This window comes from Pongo pygmaeus, chromosome X, assembly GCF_028885625.2.
Source record: "Pongo pygmaeus isolate AG05252 chromosome X, NHGRI_mPonPyg2-v2.0_pri, whole genome shotgun sequence".
Taxonomy (NCBI): Eukaryota; Metazoa; Chordata; class Mammalia; order Primates; family Hominidae; genus Pongo; species Pongo pygmaeus.
In genome coordinates, this window is record NC_072396.2 from 115368590 (window position 1) to 115386657 (window position 18068).

Sequence of the window (18068 nt, forward strand, 5' to 3'; positions counted from 1 at the left end):
TTTTAATAAAAAGGAAAACCATAGTACTTAATTCACTTTCCTGGTAGCTATGTAGAGACTAAGGCATTTCATTTCTTACAGGCCAAAGGCAACATTTTGTAAATGACCTGTTTGGGGCACTGACTGACAGCCTTTTAGTAACAGATAAATCAATGGACCACCGAAAGCATCTATCATCCAGCTAAAGAGTAACTGAGTCACTAAGGATCATTTGTTAGGAAAATGAAGGATGTCACCCATAGGAGGTGGATGGCCCTTTAATAAGACTTCTATATCCTTTCAACATGGATTTCCCAAATGAAGGCTCAGGAATATTGAGATGAAAAATCGGCCTTTAAATATGACAGATCTCTAACCTAGCCATCTCCACTGTTTCTGCCAGAAGTGGTCCCTGTGACTACAAAAGTTGTTTGGCTTTAGGAATATATAACACTGAATGAATACAGATTGCACCTGGGCAGGGTGAGGGGGACAAAGGGTGGAAAGAAGGACAAGGGCTTCTGGTGTCAAGCTAGGGATTATGAGATAAGTGCACCTCCCAGGAGGGCCTCGACCCCAGCAACTTCACTACAAGCCTCCTAACAGAAGGTTTTATTAGGCTTCCTTTATCTCAAAGGACTTAATGGAAGACCACAGGATAGAGGCATATGGGTATCCAGCCAATGCACAAATCTGGGCTGCATTCTGACTTTGAGCACAGATTTAATTTATTAGCTATCTCAGTTTAAAAGTTAGATATAACAGAATCTGGAGCATGTTTTTAACTGCCTATATACCACTCAGAAAAGAGTTGTGCCTACTTTTTATGTGCCTAGCTCTGTGCTGATTATTGTGAGGGGTACTACATATGAGACAAGGTTCCCTATCCTCAGGTAATTTTCAACATAGTTGCAGAAATCATACACACACACACATACCGAGTTTGTGGGAAATGTCCAGTAAGTGATCTTAGAGAAAACAGATACAGTGGTGGGGAGGTCCTCCCCATTCCACTCCCACCATTCATTCTCCTTTTCCACCTGAGTGAAACAGCAACCATCTGGAAGCCTGCCCCCACCATGGCATATGTACCTTTAGCAGCACACAGCTATCTAGCTTGTCTTCTCACACCTTTTTTTGTTGTGTCATTCAACTATTCAAAAACTTTCTCAGCATATTTTGTATTACTACCTCCGATTTCATCTTTCTTCCCTTCCTGATTTCCAAGGCTACACCCTACTTATTTATTGTGTCTTCTCATTTCCTCATCAACATGCAATATACATCCCTACTTCCAACCTTTTACCTCTACTGTTCTTCCTAGTTGCGATGACTTACCCTTGCACCTAGGTATCGTCTTTAAGGCCCATTTCTCAAGACATACCTCCTCCAGTAAGCCCTGACTGTCCACCACAGATTTCTGTGATCTTTTCTTTTGACATGCTACTATACTGTATTCTGCCCAACTTAGCACCTAATTTTCTTTGGTAGTTTCTGTTGCTATTTCTTGTTTATTAAGGTTATTTTCCCAGTTAGATTGCAAGTTCAGAATATTACTGAAGTTTCTAATGAATCACCCAGAATAACCTGTCACTACATTGATCCACAATTCAATATAGTTGCTAACTGACTCACTGATTCAAAGGAAAAGAAGCTGGGACAGTAGCAGGAGGAAGTTGTGTTTTAGAGCCAGGGTTGTAAAATGCTTGCCTCATAGAACTAGTCAGACTATGTGTTTATTTTTCTTTAGAAAAATTATTTCTGCAGTAAAAATGCTTTATATGATATTTTGCTTTTAGCTTTCTGTATTAACAAGGCTTTAAATGTTGCTTTTAAAATTATGACATGTACCATAATATTTTGCATGCTTTTCATTGCTTTTAAAAAGATGATTATTGTTTTGTGCTTTTGGGCTAAATTTATGTAGGAAAGCATTTCCCTATGTCTGTCTTCTGTCACCCTTTTTCTTTTCCTGCGTGCTCTGTTTTCAAGAAGCTAGAAAGAGTTCTAAAAAATAAATCTGAAAATGACCATATGACATCCAGTGAGTAGGCCCAGCAAAACTTCCAGGAATTTTAGGGGAATATAACAAATGGAACTCCTACAACAAGCAAGACTGAGGTGAGAGCTTTCTAAATTGCTTTCAGAAAGCAGCCATAGCACCATCCAGGGATTTCATCCTGGGGGAGAATTGGTTGCTTTGCTCAACCTTGAACCATGCCCAGCTATGTTGCCATATATGCCTTTGGCCCCAAAGTGTTACCTGGCAAGAAGTGTGCCTGAATGAATAGAGTCATCCCCACTGTTGGGGAAAAACAGCAACAACACCACCAATAACAACTTCAACTACAAAAACAACTGTAAAATATACTCCTCACCCTTAGGCCTTCTTGGCAGACATCGATCATCTTCTCCTCTTCTACGAACACATAACAGCAAATAGGCATGACCTGTCCCCATATACTGGGCCTCATTTCATATAATGAAGGTCATTCATTCATCCATTCATTTTTTGTTCATTTGCTTATTCATTAAACATTGAGTCAGATGCTGTGCTAGATAGGTACTGGGGTACAAAGGTGAAAAAGTCCCAGTCCCTGGCTTTAAAGAACTGAAGGTCTAGTCAGGGACACAGATAAGTTATTCAATGATTAGAGTTTAGTGTGGTAAGTGTAATATGTAGGAGTGAGAACTGAGGAGAGGCAATTATTCAAGACTGAAGGAAGGGGTGGTTAGGGAAGGCTTCCTGGAGGAGATGATTATTGAACTGAGGTGAGTCTTAAAGGAGGCATAGAACTAGCCATTAAGGAGTGAGTGGCATGCCAGGTAGAAAGACCATCATTTTGAAGGCAGCGGACATGACACGCTGTTAGTTGAGCGTCTATGAATACAACTACAAGTAGTTCGGAAAAACTGGTGCTCTGAGAGTGGGAGAGGGGTAGAAAAGAAGCTGTGGATGTAAGTGGGGACCAGATCCTGGAGGACTTATCTATGCAATGCTAAGGGCTTTAAATTTGATTCTGAAGGCAATGGGGGAACATTGAAGCAGGGCAATATCAGATTTGTGTTTCAAAATATCACTCTAGCCACAGGAGGAATCGGGAAGAGAGGGAAAGAGACCAGTCAGGCCGTTGGAGTCATACAGGTGAGAAATGAGAGTGACCTGGCTTAAGGGCCACTAACAGCAATAAGAGAGGACAATGCAGAGGGACTATTCAGGAAGGAGAATTCATAGAACTAGGCAACTAATCAGATGGTGAGAGGAAGAGCTGGAGAAGGTTGAGTTAGGAAACAAAAGAAGAGTTGTTATTTCCTGTTTTTGATAGGGAAAAACACTTAATTAGTTAGATAATTAATGAAATAATTAGGCTTGATTTTGAAAATATTTAGCGTGGGGGGTCTGTGAGACACCTAAATAGAGGTGTTCAATAGCCAGTTAACTACAGGGGATTGGGGTGCAACAGAGATGTCATGGCTGGAGGTATATATGGAGAATCACTAGTGTCAGTGGGGATTGAAATCATGCATGTGGATGAGATGACCCAAGGGAGAAGTGTGTTGATGAGAAGGGATGAGGAGCCTCCTGCAAATGAGACTGAGAAAGAAAACTGAGAAATGCAGAAATAGACTCTAGGAAAGAGTTGTATGAAAGAAGGTGGGGGAAATGTTAGCTTCAAGAAGTTCGTGGTCACAAATGTCAGTTTTGACTGAGAGGTCCACACTTGTAAGGACAGAAAAGTAGCCATTGGTCAAGGAGGAGGCTAATTTGTGACTTCAGGGGAGTCATTACACTGGTTTGAGGAGTGAGAGCTAAGGAAATCCAGATTACCTTTTCAAGAAGTTTAACCTAAAGAAAGAAAAGCTAAGACTATAACAGCTAGAGAAGTATGTGAAGAAGCAGAAGCATTTTAATTTTTAAGGACAATAGTGATCTCAGCATGTTTTTTAAGCCAAAAGAGAAGTGCCAGTAGAGAGGGAGAGATTGAGGATACAGGAAGAAATAGAGCATAATTGGTGGATTCACTTTAGGTAGAAGGTGGCAGGAGTGAGGCAGGAGAAGAGAAGATGCTACTGCTGGAGATAAATTCATAGGGGTGGGAGAGAAAGTGAAATCAAAGGAATTTTCAACTGAAAAAAAAGGAGTCCCTCCATTTATCTCAGTGAAGTAGAAGGAAGGTCATATGCCGAAAGTAAGGGAGGAGGGGGTAGAGCTGAAGTTAGAGTGGAGTTCTGAATTTCTGGAATATTGGGTGTGGTGATTGGAAAAGGAAGTTGGCAAGGGGTGACGAAACTATTGTCAAGCACCATTAATGACCCAGCTATCATAAGCACCAACCAATCTGCATGACTGTGTGATTTCCCTCCAGCAACTCTTGGCGGCCTTGACATAGAAGTGGAGAGCTTTCATAGTTGGATTCTGTTAGGGTAGGGTTTCATAGGACAATTATAACAAGAAGTCAAAGAGTGAAATTTTCCAGGACAGAAGCATAAGAGCAATTTACATGCTGGACCATAGAGTCTCAGCCAGAAGGGAGCTGAGAAATTGGCTAAAAATGGAAGTGACTAGAATGATATTTTGAAACTCAAATCTGCTATTATTGCCTTGTTTCAATATTCCCCATTACCTTCTAGAAATGGAGGTCTTGTTGAGATCAAAGAACAAGTAAAATAGGAGTAAGCACTTGAAACAATTAGCAGGTTAGCCAGATGGGAAGCTGAGCTCAGAGAATGAGATAACAAGGTTGAATATTGCAGAGAAAGGGTTATTCTGGATAATAAAAAGATCTGGGGCAACTATGGTTCTTCACTCTGGCTGCACATTATCTCTGGAGTTTTAAAAGTTCATTTGCCCAGGTTTCATCCCCAGAAATCCTGATATAGTAGGTTATTGGTGGGCTCTAGACATTGGTATTTTATGGAACTCTACAGGTTATTCTGATGTGCAGCCCTGCTTGAGAACCAATGGTTTAAAAGATGGCTGTGGGAATGATTGCAGAAGTGGAAGGGAGGTAAAATTCATTAGAGTTGAGAGAGATCAAGGATCCATAAGGAAAGGGTATGAAGTAGGTGTCCATTAATATCCTGTTTCACACAGTGGTGGCAGCACAGAATGTAGGAAGGAAGACTGGGAGCCAAAGTCCTCAATGGAGAACAACGCACTTGGCCAGGAGAACTAGGTGGTGATAATCTCAAAAGAGAGGATTTTGTAGGCAAGTGTAGAAGTACTGATCTCAAATCATTTGGAGTAAAAAAAGAGAGTCTGCCTTCTCCATTCTCTCAGGCCTACAGGCTTGGGATGAGAAAGGGTGAGCAGCCTCCACCAGTCTTATCTAAGGAAGCGATACCCTCACTGGATAGTAGAGTCTAAAGTCATTGTTCTCAATCCCAGCTAAGTAATAGAAATACCTGAGGAGTTTTAAAAAATAAAGATGCCTAAGGCTACCCCAGACTAAGTGAATCTGAATCTCTGGAGATGGCATCTCTCTTTTTTTTTAAGTTCTCAGATGAAAATGATGTACAGTGAAGTATGAAAACCTAAGGCAAGAGGTGAAGGAAGAGGTAGAAAATGTAGAAAAAAATGTTTCTGATAGGACAAACTCTTGCAGGTAAAAGAACTGCAGAACATTGGGGTGGGCATATAGAAGATGATAGATGACTAGAGGGACTTCTCTTTCTTTATGAAGTAGCAGAATAGAGAAAGATGTCAGGATGAGAGATTCTGGAGAGATTAGCTGGCCCCAGGAATTACAACCAGAACTCCCAATAGAGCTCAAGGCCAAATGCTGTTTGCAGTTTGTGGTCCAGGCAGCAATTTGTAGCCTTGTTCTGAGTTCCAATAGAATATGGGAGATACACTTAGAAAGTGATACTTTTTTGGACTTCTGCTCTCTGCAAATATCAACCCAGAGAGCTGACCAGGTTGAGGCTTAAGATAAATGACAAATGCTCACAGAATTTTGCAGGGTGATACAGACATTTTAGTGTATCTAAAAAACAAAACAAAAGAAAAACCAGTTCTCATCTAGGGTCTAGTTTATCGCTAAACACTTACTGAAAGCTAGAGCTCAAATCTTTTTTTTTTTTTTTTTTTTAATGCCGCTGAGTAATAAATAGTTTAACTGTTGAAAACTTTGGTTCTGGAGACAAAGTGGGGACCTAGATTCAAATCCTGGCTCTGATATTTGCCAGCTGTGTAACCCTGAGTATATGATTTAACCCCAATAAGTCCCACTTATCTATAAAACAAGAACAAGACCTATCTCATATGACTGTTGTGGAGATTAAATGAGATAGCCCCAGATACTTGGCACGTGGTGAGTGTCCCATTCATGATAGCTATTAAGTGTGCAGGTACAAGCTAGTTGCTGGGGAATGTGAGAATAAATAAATTACACTCTTTAGTGTCAAGTATCTCAAATTTTAGTTAGAGAGGTAGATATGTAAAAAGTAACAATCCTATGCTGATGGTACCAAGCTCAAAGTAGACACTGAGTAGTTCTACGGGAGCATGAAAGGACAGGCATTTAACTTTGTCTGCACAGGGGAGATAGGGAAAGACTTGCCAAAGGAGAAAAAGCCCAAGAGTGAGTCTTTAAGAGTAAGGACTAATAGGAGTGATCCCCATAAATTTGGGGGAGAGGATAAGAAGTAAGACTTTCCAGGCATAGGTATAGCATGTATAAAAGCTTGGAGGTATGAGAAAGCCTGGCAGTTTAGGGAGCATTGAATATGTATAAGTAGTGGGGCACATGGCAAGAATAGAGAGGTTGGAGTGGTAAACTTAGGAACATATCATGCAGGCCCTTGGATATCATGCTAATAAACATGAACTTTTAACTTATGGGTAATAGGGGACAGCACTTAAGCATCTTAAAGTCAAGAATGTTACTCAGGAGGCTGAGGCAGGAGAATCGCTTGAACCCGGGAGGCGGAGTTTCTAGTGAGCTGAGATCACGCCACTGTACTCCAGCCTGGGCGACAGAGCGAGACTCCATCAAACAAACAAACAAACAACAACACACACACACACAAATGCAAGAATGTGATCTAGCCACAGAGTAGAGAAATGAATGGAAGTGGATAAAATTGGAGGCAGTGATGCTAAGTGAGAAGTGATGATGCCTTGGACTAAGATAATTATTTGTGGGGATGAAGAGAAGAGGATGGATTCAAGACCAGTTTAGGAGATAGAATATACAAAACTTGATGATCAATTAGCATAGAAATAAAGGAGTGAAAGACGACTCCCAGATTCTTGGTTTGGGCAGCTGGGCCAGTGCTGGATTACTCAGGAGCCAGAGCAAGCATTTGTATATGGCATCTAGTAAATCTGAAGTACCCAAAATGTGGAAACAGTTTAATTTTGAATATATAGCTTAAGAAAAAAAGACTCAATCACCATAGGAACATCAGAACTTTTGCACTTTCTTAATTGTTTATGCCTTAGTATTGTTTTTATTTGAATTGCATATTGTAGAGGAGGATCATAATTATTTTTTCATTGCTTAGAGCCGCCTAAAGGAGGAGGAGCCTAGGGCCTTGCTTCTTCTCTAATCTGCATGGTTAGTGGCATCATTTCACTGTGATAGGGAACACCAGAAGAGGAGCAAACTTGGGCTTCCTGCCTTTGTTATGCTTAGCCCTGAGTGAAGAAAATTGCATAGTTAGGCTGATAAGGCATTGGCAGTCTGGTGGCCTTCTAGGAAAACACCATTAATCCGATTCTGCATGTAACTCAGCCCAAGTGGAGTGTTTAGTCAATTTGCTACAAATATTTTGCCAATACTAATAGAAAAGTTGGGAGAGTTTATTTGCTGACAAGAGGGGCCATGAATTCAAATTGATATAAGGTTTGGAGGTACAGATTAAGGTAGGGGCTCTTAACTTGGAGTCCAGGAGAATTATGAACCTGTGAAAGTATATGTATATAGTACATTTTTATGGGCAGAAGTTCCATAGCTTTCTTCAGATTTTTCAGAAGATTGACCCCAAAAAGCTTACCAAGAGCTAATTACTGTGAAGTGAATGAAACTGCTCCTTCAGAGTTCCTCACTTGCCTGGAACCCTTCCAAGGCCCTGCGAGGGGCCCCGGTACATTTGTATTTGTTATTTTGTAATGTCTTTTACTTAAAGGGAACCTTCCTCTCAAATTACATAAAGTATTTGGTCCCCCAACATGTGGATCCACCCCTGCCAACGACAGATTAGGGAATTACCTAACATGAGTTAGTATTTGGGAGTGGAGGCCATCCAATAGAGAAAGAAATGTACAAGGCCAAAAACTGCACTAGCAAAGCCAAAAGCAATGACAATCAAAGAAAGAAAGGTCACTGAGAAAGGAGGGATGCCAGGCCACATTGTCAAGGAAGTAGAAAGAGAAGTAGCTAGCCATGGCCAGCATGGATGGGACATCATGAAAGAGAAAAAGTAAGAAAATGATTACAGGAGTGGCTAGGACACCTTCAATAGAGTGATGACACAAGAGTGCCTTTCTGAACAAGTAAAAAATGGTAGTTGAACAAGTATAAATGTTAGCTATAGTTCACAAACATGCAGGGGAAGTAGGAGTACCAACAGAAAACTCTAAACTTCACTGTTAGGATAATATTCATGAATAAAGTAGGCTCACTGTAAAAATGGAATCTGTACTGAGGGTAAGTTATATGGCATATATGTATTTCTTCAAAATGAATCCTAAATGTGCTCCATGGCCAGACAAAGGCCTTGGGTGACTCTTGTTCCCCTGCTCCCAACCTTTCTTTCCTGATCCTGTATAGTTCCTCTCACTACTTTAGTTTTCATATTTCTGCCCCATATCTCTGTCCTATGGCTGGAGATAAGGAACAGTGAGAGAGAGTGGAATGAGACAAGAAGCCATAAGAATAGCCTTTGAACATGAAAAGTTTTGAATTTAAAATTTATCATGGGTAACCCACAAAACCAATAATCCATATACGGTTGAGTGTTGTCTGTAATTCAGGCCAAGGCAACATCTATTTGAACCAGAATGTTCTAAATTGACCACCCTGGCAATTCTGAAGTTGATTGGTTTTAACTGGGTAAACCTGGTTCATGCTGACTTGCCCTGTATTAGGAGGGTGAGTACTATTTTTTTTCAGTGTGAAATGCAGCCTCACCAGAGATACATGCTCAGATCTGCTGATAAGTGTGTTATGGAAGCTACTAGATGCCATTTTAGAGTGTTTCCACAGTGACTTCCTCCTGGGAACTATTTCCAGATAGACTATAGTTCTCAACTTAGTTTATTCAGTGATTATATCTTTATAGGCTTTTAAATTATGAGCTACTGATACATTTATTTATAATTATGTAACTATGAAAAATCTGCTACTTGAAAAAGACAATGATTTTTGAATGGCTGATATGACAAAATATAATGGAAACATGGAAAAATAACTAAAAACTAGAAAAACTAAACCAAAGAATGGCTTTAAGTTTTCTGAAAACTAAATAAAATTAATTCAGTAAAAAAAGCAGCAATTTGTAGCTTTTTACTGGCAAAGCGCTGGGTAGGAAATGATTGAAATATTTTTAATAATAAAAAAGGTTTGTAACATAATTGATTTGCAGTGGTATTCTTGTTAATAGAAGAGTCTATTAAGATATGGTTAATAATATAAACATGTTAAATTAAATAAGTACCAACCACTTGATTATTAGCTATCGTTAACATAGAAACAATTCACGATATCTTTATTGAAAGCTGAAGTGTTTTCTATTCTTTCTAATAGTATGCCTTAGCTTGACTTGTGTATGATGAATTTCCTCCTTAGTAAGTGATATTTGATTCAACAAAGCCAGTTAAACACAATATCCCTAGATACCTCCTGGTTACACTGGTAAAAGGCATAAATCAGTTTGAATGAGAGATTTGTTTCAAATTAGTTCTGGAACTTTTGAATTATTTGGATATGACATTTGTCATCACCCTCTTAGCTACTTCTGCAAATAATTGGAATTTCTGGAGTTAAATGTTGTTAAAATTGTGTTGAAATCAATTGTCTTTCAACTTTGTAATTGTTTTGATGAACCTAATTGTACAACTTGTGGATGCCAAAACTATACCCCAAATAAATACATGTTAACATTTTGCCTTTAGCCAATAAGAAGAAGGAGAAAGAGCGCCCAGAGATCTCTCTTCCTTCAGACTTTGAGCATACGATTCATGTGGGGTTTGATGCAGTCACCGGGGAATTCACTGTAAGTAAGCTCTTTGTTTTGTTTTGTAAGCCACGAAAGAATTCCTTTGTGAAAATAGGTTTCAAGCAAGAATTGCCACGTCCCAAAATGTCAGACTTAATATTTTTGATGGTTCCAAATAAGATGGACATTGCCTAGGCAATCATAGATGGAAATAGAGGATGGCAACAGCATTGACCAAATTATTTTGTCCATCTTTTAAAAAGGTTTGATCACCGTATAGTCTCAAATTGGTTGAAAATATTAACTAACCATGGCACAGAAAACGTACTCCTGGCAGAGAGATACTGCCTGAGCTTTTTCTTTATCAAGTGAACTGAATCAGAGAATCATCTACTCACCTTGGCCAGTGAAAATAATTCATCTGAATAATTCAGGCTTTACATTAAAACCTAGAATACCCAGATCAGCTAACTACGCTAACCAAGAATCTCTATGGAACTGACCTGTTTTTCCCTTTGATTTCAAGAACGTAGATTATTTTTACAATTTTTAGTAGGTATATTTTGTAGATATTCAAAAAACAAACCTTATATTTCAAGAAGAAATATTGATGGATATATCATGTATGTTCTAGTTGTTATGTGCATCTCTCTCCTCTCTCTCTAGATATCTCTCTCTAGAGATGTCATGCAATCCATAGTAAATACCAATAAGAATTCTCTGGATAGACCATAGCTATAGATCAAGCCTTTTGCTGAATATTTGTAGTGCTCAAATAGCACAAGATCTCAGATCTATGGAATTTTATACTTTTTTTTAAAAAAAAAGAACTGGTATCTTTTTTATTTTATTTTATTTTAGCTCAGTGAGAGGAAAGATGTGGCTATGGCTAGAAATATGTCCCCAGGAAGGTGAACTACCTTTTCCCATACTATTAATGAACTCCATCAAAATGTACATTCTGAAATAAGGAGTAATTTTGAGGGCATTTCAAAAAAAATCTTTGATAGAGCCATCACCATCAATTCTTGGGCTGTTAAACCAGAGAGAAATTTACATATTAAGTAGTTGAGTTTTTTGTTTCATAACATAGTAGTGAATAGACTGTGTTATATGATTAAGTGGAAAAAAAGAAGGAACAAATTAATCTACGTGGAGAAACAAACAATGTTGCTGAATTGACAGTCAAATTATCTTATTTTTTCAATTCTGGAAGTAAGTGATAGGAGAATGGAAATGGAAACAGTAAACACCTTGGCCTCATAAAGTGGTGTAAGCTGATTATTTCTGCGTTCTCAGTAGCAAGCAGAGGAGAACATTAAGAAATATTGACACATAAAGTGGAGATAGGTAAGATTTAACCAATTTCATCATTAAAGTCAGAGACATTACTCAAATGGCTTTGAGTGTGAACCCAGTCTTTACTATATTTGCAGAATATTCTCTTAGCCACACTTAGATACTCCAACCTTGCTATTACGACTACCACCACCATCATCACCACCAGAAAAAAAGTAATTTGTATAACCTGAAAAACGTTCTATTTTTAAAAAATTATGAAAAGATTGTAACTATTTTTGCTGACACTTGAAACAAGAAAATCCCTTACCTTTATAAAAGTTTTGCCTAATAACTCTTCCCTTTTTTATTAATTTTTCCAGCTTTGACATTTTAATGTTCTCTGTGCTTTTCCTCATTTAAACTACTCTTGTGTTTTATTGTTGTCATTCACTATTTTTCTTTTCTTTCTTCTTCCTTTTTGTTTTCTGATGTGAAAATTTTCTCATCCAGTTATCTCATGTGATATTCTAGTTGCTCTCCAATATTTTATTCTTTCCACTTTTCAAACTTACTTGTCATCTTATGATAGAGTATCTCTATCTCTAGCTCTTTCATTTATCATTCTGGGTTCTGAATGGAAATGAAAGAAAGTAAATCACCACCATCTTGCTGACTGCAGCACCAGTGATTTTCAATTTGCTGTCAATTAGAACCCAAAGAACCCAAAGTGATGGACTATCTTTCCAATGATGAAAAACAGTTGGATACAACCAAACCATATGAAACAAATACTCCTCTCCCTACTAAAAATATCTCCAATTTGAAATAAGATAGCTGTTTGGAAGTATTCCACTGTTACGAATCCATTGAATATATACAAAGACATAAGCTAAATTTGGAAAATGGAAGTACTTTATTGTCATCCTGATGATCTTTTGTAACTACTTGTTCATACATTATTTTTAAAGATGCCAAATTCTGCCCTTTTTGGTACTTTTTTAACCTGTGATTTACATTTACTATATTATTATTGTTTATTAAATTTAAACATGCCAAATTATAAAAAGCTTTTAAGAAAGTCTTTTTATTGGTAGAGTTTAGAATTGGGTCCTAATTATCATAGCACCACTAATTGATTGTGTGTTGGGAGGGGATCATTATTAAGTTTGATTATCGTGGTTGTTGAGGTTGAATTTTGTGCAATTTGCTGAACTATCTAATCCAGTTGTCTTACAAGGGCTTGTTATTTTGAATATTTGGACACTGATTTGCTGTGTTGCTTGGTGATTACTCTTTGGCTAATTGGCCCATATGACCTTGTATACCTGGTCATACACTTGGACCCTGAAGCTAAAAGTAGGTTGGGAGGTGAGATTTTTGGTATTCAATGATTACAAGTCCTCATCCTTTATATTGCCATTTTTGTCCCAAATACTTCAGAACTCCCCTTTCCAGACCTCTAGACCTGTGACGGTCGCTTCAAGTCAATCAGAGGGAAAAATGGTATGAGTGATATAAATTATCATTTCTTATGATAAGATAAATGCCTGGCCTGTTATATCATGCTGCCATTCTCTTGGGCTACACTGGACAACCCCCAGCTTGATGTACTTCTAGTTGGTATCCTATACACAGTCAGGCATTGATATGTGCTCCTGCTTCTGATGCTCAAACTCCTAGGTCTTCATTAGCTGTCTAACTTTTGGGATTAGTTCCTCAACGTGGCATAATGAGATGGCTTTATGACTATGTGCCTTTGTGGCATACATTCAAATTTGAATGTCGGGTTTTATTGATAATTGGATTTGTCTCAACTTAGAAAAAAGAAATGTCAGCAGTGTAGTCAAAATTATGTCAGCAGTGTAGTCATGTGGTAAGTATAGTTGTCTGGAGGATTTTCTGCTATTGGCAGCATTTTTTCCTGCTGTCTAGTGATCATAAGACTATATCACAAAAGTTTAGAAGTGCCATGGGAATGTATAATAACTGCCAATATTCTAATGATTATGGTAATGATTATGCCAGTAACGTCTGCTCTAGTGGTTATGTGCAATGCATACCTCAATTTGTAACACTTAATAACTCCTTTGGCCATTACGGTATTAACCAAATGCTATTAATTGCACTTAGAATCATAACTGGGATCATGCATGGGCTCCTGAGTTCAAATTTTTGGCTTAAGGCTTTAGCATCTAGCCGCGTGAAAAATGCATGTAAAAGTGTCATTTCACTGTGCTTGGAGTAACCCTAAATACCAGGAATCAAGGACATATGTACAAAATCAAGCCAGTTGGGTCAAGCATGTTTCTGTAGCATTTGAGATATCTTTATTTAGGCAAAGCTGTTACCTTATATCTTGTCTTATTTTGTGGGAAGTGGGATTTTAGAACTGCAGCACTAAAATGGAAATTATGTATATATGGTTTGAAATGGAATTGTTTCCCTTTCCGTGGTCTAAATATCTAAGAAACTTAACATATAGAGTCTGGCTATGTGGGAATGTTCTTTATCTAGTTTTCTCTAAGCCAGCCATGACTTTAGCTACAAAGTGCAAAAGAATCACATCAATGAGAATAAAATTCAGTGTTTCCATACAGCCATCCTTTGAATTTTAGCCACATACACACTTTTGAAACTAAAATTGGTTAACCAGAATTGGGAACTGAAATTTGTAAGTTTAACACATGGCCATTGGCTACCTGTGATCACCCAATTATAAAAACAACTTACGAATTATTGTCAAAGCTTTTCATGATGCCATCCTTCTTGCCTCCAAATTCATGTTTCTGCCTTTTAATAATGTATCCAATCATTTAATGGTAATTCTTATTAATACATATTTATGGAGGAAGCATCTTGCCAAAAGTGGAATTATACATCCAAACTTTGGAACATTGTCGTTCTCTCTGTTCTCTTAAATCTGTTGTCCTGTAGCCTGTCCTGTCCCTGATTTAGTTAAAACCTCCCTATTTTCATAACCGCCCCACTTTAGAAGGGACTCCCCCCATTCAGACCCATTGGTTTCATCTCCTCCCACCTTCTAAGTTGTCCCACATTCTGTTTTAACTTTCTTTTCTTTCTTTATTTACGTCCATTACAGCCAGATCTCTATGGCTCACAGATGTGCCCAGGGAAGCTCCCAGAGGTGCGTCACAGGCCCAAAAGAAGCTTGCATCAAAGTGCTTCTTTGAGATGTCATAGCACTGCAGCAGCAGGTTCATGTGTGTGCAGTAGAGTTGTTGCTTGGCTTATCTCACTTTTTTTGTTGTCATTCCCAAACTCTGGAGGCCCACGTCACACATTGTTTTGCCGAGACTTCATAGGATAAAGCCACACAAATTGTGTCTGGATGCACTTCAGGAATTGTGTGTCTGTTTCTCTCTCCAAGTTGCTCTTGGAGGTTGGATAATTATGAAATTGGGACTTCTGTAGGCTGAACATATAGGAAAGAATGTTGAATGCTCAATGCAAAGCTAACCCCTAATTTTTGCAATTCTCCTTGGTTAGATTTCCAAATATTCCCTCCTCTCTGCTCTAAATGCTTCAGATTATTATAAATTATCACAAGGCTTTGTCGTGGTTTTCATAGTCCCCAGGTTCTATGTGGCCTATAAATGAAGTAAGGAGGAAGGGAGAGAGAGAGGAGAGGAGAAGGAGGGCATGCCCTGGAGAAAGCTGCAGGGGAAATGCCCAAAGCAGCATTAATGTTACTGTTTAGCATCTCAGTGGTTCTTGCTCCTCCACAATTCTATTTTTGTCTCCTACCAACCTGCCTTTATAGTAGAGCTCTAGACCCAAAAAATTACATTTTGTAATCACAAAGTATAACCTGATCAAGGGTGATCCTTTCCTTTTATTCTAAAATATATTCTGATTACAACATGACCAGAAACAGCTTATATTATTCCAGTCATAAAATCCATTGATCTGCACTTTACTATGCTGTGCACAAATTTAGAGAAGTCTTGCTATGTCTGCCCTGAGTCGCCAGAAAAAAAATAAGCTAAGCCGTAAACATCATTTCATGGATGAGCAGAGTCAATATGGAGGTGATTTTCATGCGCTTTTTTTTTCTATCACAGTCATACTCCTACCCACCCTTTTTAAGTTGGATCCTAGTTTTACCTATGTGTTTTAATTAGAGAAGAGAATGATTGCATTATTAAGTTACTAACTTTAAATCTAGAATGTAACTTCAGTTTCCCAAGTGTAATCCTACAGGTAGCATGGGCTTCTTGGTGAAGAACTTTACTGGAACATAAAAATGCTGCTGCAGAATGTTCTGAGCTACCATTCTTTCCCTTTGGTTGTCCACAGGGAATTCCCGAGCAATGGGCACGATTACTCCAAACCTCCAACATAACAAAATTGGAACAGAAGAAGAACCCACAAGCTGTTCTAGATGTTCTCAAATTCTATGATTCCAAAGAAACAGTCAACAACCAGAAATACATGAGCTTTACATCAGGAGGTAAGAGGAAGTCTGTGGTATCAAAGGTGAAGAAGTAATTTCAATTTCAGAGTGTCATGTTGAGAACAAAATGTCTGTGGGACATTTGAAATAGGTTCTAGTATCTTCTTCAAATGACATCAACATGACGAAACCAAAAAATGAGTTGGAATTTGAGGTTGATGTTAAGTTATATAACTCAAGTATGTTTAGAATTAAAATAAGGTAATTATTTAGTGAAGTAGTAGTTGTGAGCTTGAACTGGTAGTCACAATTGTTGTCTCTTTACTGTCATAAAGACACTCAGTCACTTACTGGGCTTTGTTATATGTTCATGAAGTAAGAGTTGTATGCATGAAACCATGCTCTCTGGAAATTTATTTTATCCCTTAGATTCATTGATTTACACCATGATGACACAGCACACTTTTTTTTTGATGTCAGGTTATTTTGATAAGACCCCCAAATCAGACTGAAAAGAGAAAACTATGTGTGACTATTTTTAGAAACTGAAATATCCATGTTACTGCCAAATCTTGACCTTATTTGCTAGTGTGTAGATTTAGTCTTTTTTTGGAGCTTTGATGTTCAAATTTGCACTATAAGCAACTGTATTAGTCCATCTTCATGCTGCTGATAAAGACATGTCCAAGACTGGGAAGAAAAAGAGGTTTAATTGGACTTATAGTTCCACATGGCTGGGGAGGCCTCAGAATCATGGTGGGAGGCAAAAGGCATTTCTTACATCGCAGCAGCAACAGAAAACGAGAAAGAATCAAAAGCAGAAACCCGTGATAAACCCATCAGATCTTGTGAGACTTATTCACTATCACCAGAATAGCATGGGAAAGACCGGCTGCTATAATTCAATTACCTCCCATTGGGTCCCTCCCACAACACGTGGGAATTCTGGGAGATATAATTCAAGTTGAGATTTGGGTGGGGACACAGGCAAACCATATCAGCAACTGAAATATATATACCAAATAATACTTTCACATTTTGAGATAGATGATTTGAGTTCTCTCTCTACAATAATTTATTAACTTATTAACATATAAAGAATGAAGGGAGTATTATCATTAGTACTACAGCTATAAAGAGCCCTTACCTCTTCGCACTGGATTTAGTATAAGCAGGCTTTAAGTTTCTTTGTGAATGATCCAAGGATACCCTTGGAAGGGGAAGAGTGTCTGATTTGGCCATATCAAATATCAAAGCCCAAACTGCTAAATTGGACTTTTTTCTTTAAATGAGAAGATTGCTTAACTGCTGTTATCCAATGTTGAAAATCTAAAAAGAAAGCCATCAAGGAAAACTTTTTACTATATTTAAGCTTCTACATAGAATAAAATATCTAAGAGATCCTGGTGACATATCAAAAAATGTTTCATGTGAGAAAATCAAGAGCTGTGCTCCAAGTTAGAACCACAGGCAACCAGAACTGAAAATGTATTCAAGAAATCATTTCACTGTAACCATGAATACACTTTAGAGTATCAGAGTTTGTTCTTTACTCCAAATAGCCATTGCTGTTTAACACTTAGTTTTATATACCAAATTTCTCTCAACTTACAAAGATGAAATCCTGACAACTATATTAAAACTCAACTGTATAGTTGTACTGTACTGAGCTGAGTGTACCTCATCACTGAATGCTCTGGTATTGGGACTGACTAACTGAATAGGAGGAGAAGATGGAGATAGCACAGGAAGATGGAGAGAAAGAATGGAAAGGAGGTAGGGAGAGAAGAAAGTGGGAAAAATCCTAGATATAGAGTAGTTCTCCACTTACCCATGTGGAATGTATTCTAAGACCTCCAATGGATGCCTGGAACCATGGATAGTACTGAGCCTTATGTATACCATGTTTTTTTTCTATACCTACTTACCTATGATAAAGTTATAAATTAGGCACAGTAAGAGATAAACAACAATAACCAATAATAAAATAGAACAATTATAACAATATGCCAGCATCACTACTTTTGCTCTTTGGGGCCATTTTGAAGTAAAATAAGGGGTACATGACTACAAGCACTGTGATAGCTCCACAGTTGTTCTGATAACCAAACTGGCTATTAAGTGACTAATAGGCTGGTAGTGTAAACACAGTAGGTACACTGGACAAAGGGATGATTCACATTTCAGGTGGAATGGAGCAGGACCGCGTGAGATTTTATCATACTCAGAA

The 18068-nt window shown here is 38.1% G+C and overlaps 1 protein-coding gene across 11 annotated transcripts in view; it reads left to right on the forward strand.

Annotated features, from left to right (window-relative positions):
* Nucleotides 1-18068, forward strand: part of PAK3 (p21 (RAC1) activated kinase 3) — a 303836-nt gene that overhangs the window by 201622 nt on the left and 84146 nt on the right. For 6 of the 11 annotated variants that reach the window (XM_054473196.2, XM_054473193.2, XM_054473195.2 and 3 more), the window contains 2 exons: nt 10100-10200; nt 15742-15895. In XM_054473196.2, the coding sequence (XP_054329171.1) occupies nt 10100-10200; nt 15742-15895 (255 nt within the window). Of the gene's footprint in view, nt 1-10099; nt 10201-12864; nt 12928-14524; nt 14570-15741; nt 15896-18068 lie in introns of all 11 variants that reach the window. The other 5 variants (XM_054473186.2, XM_054473188.2, XM_054473187.2 and 2 more) reach the window with 2 other exon arrangements.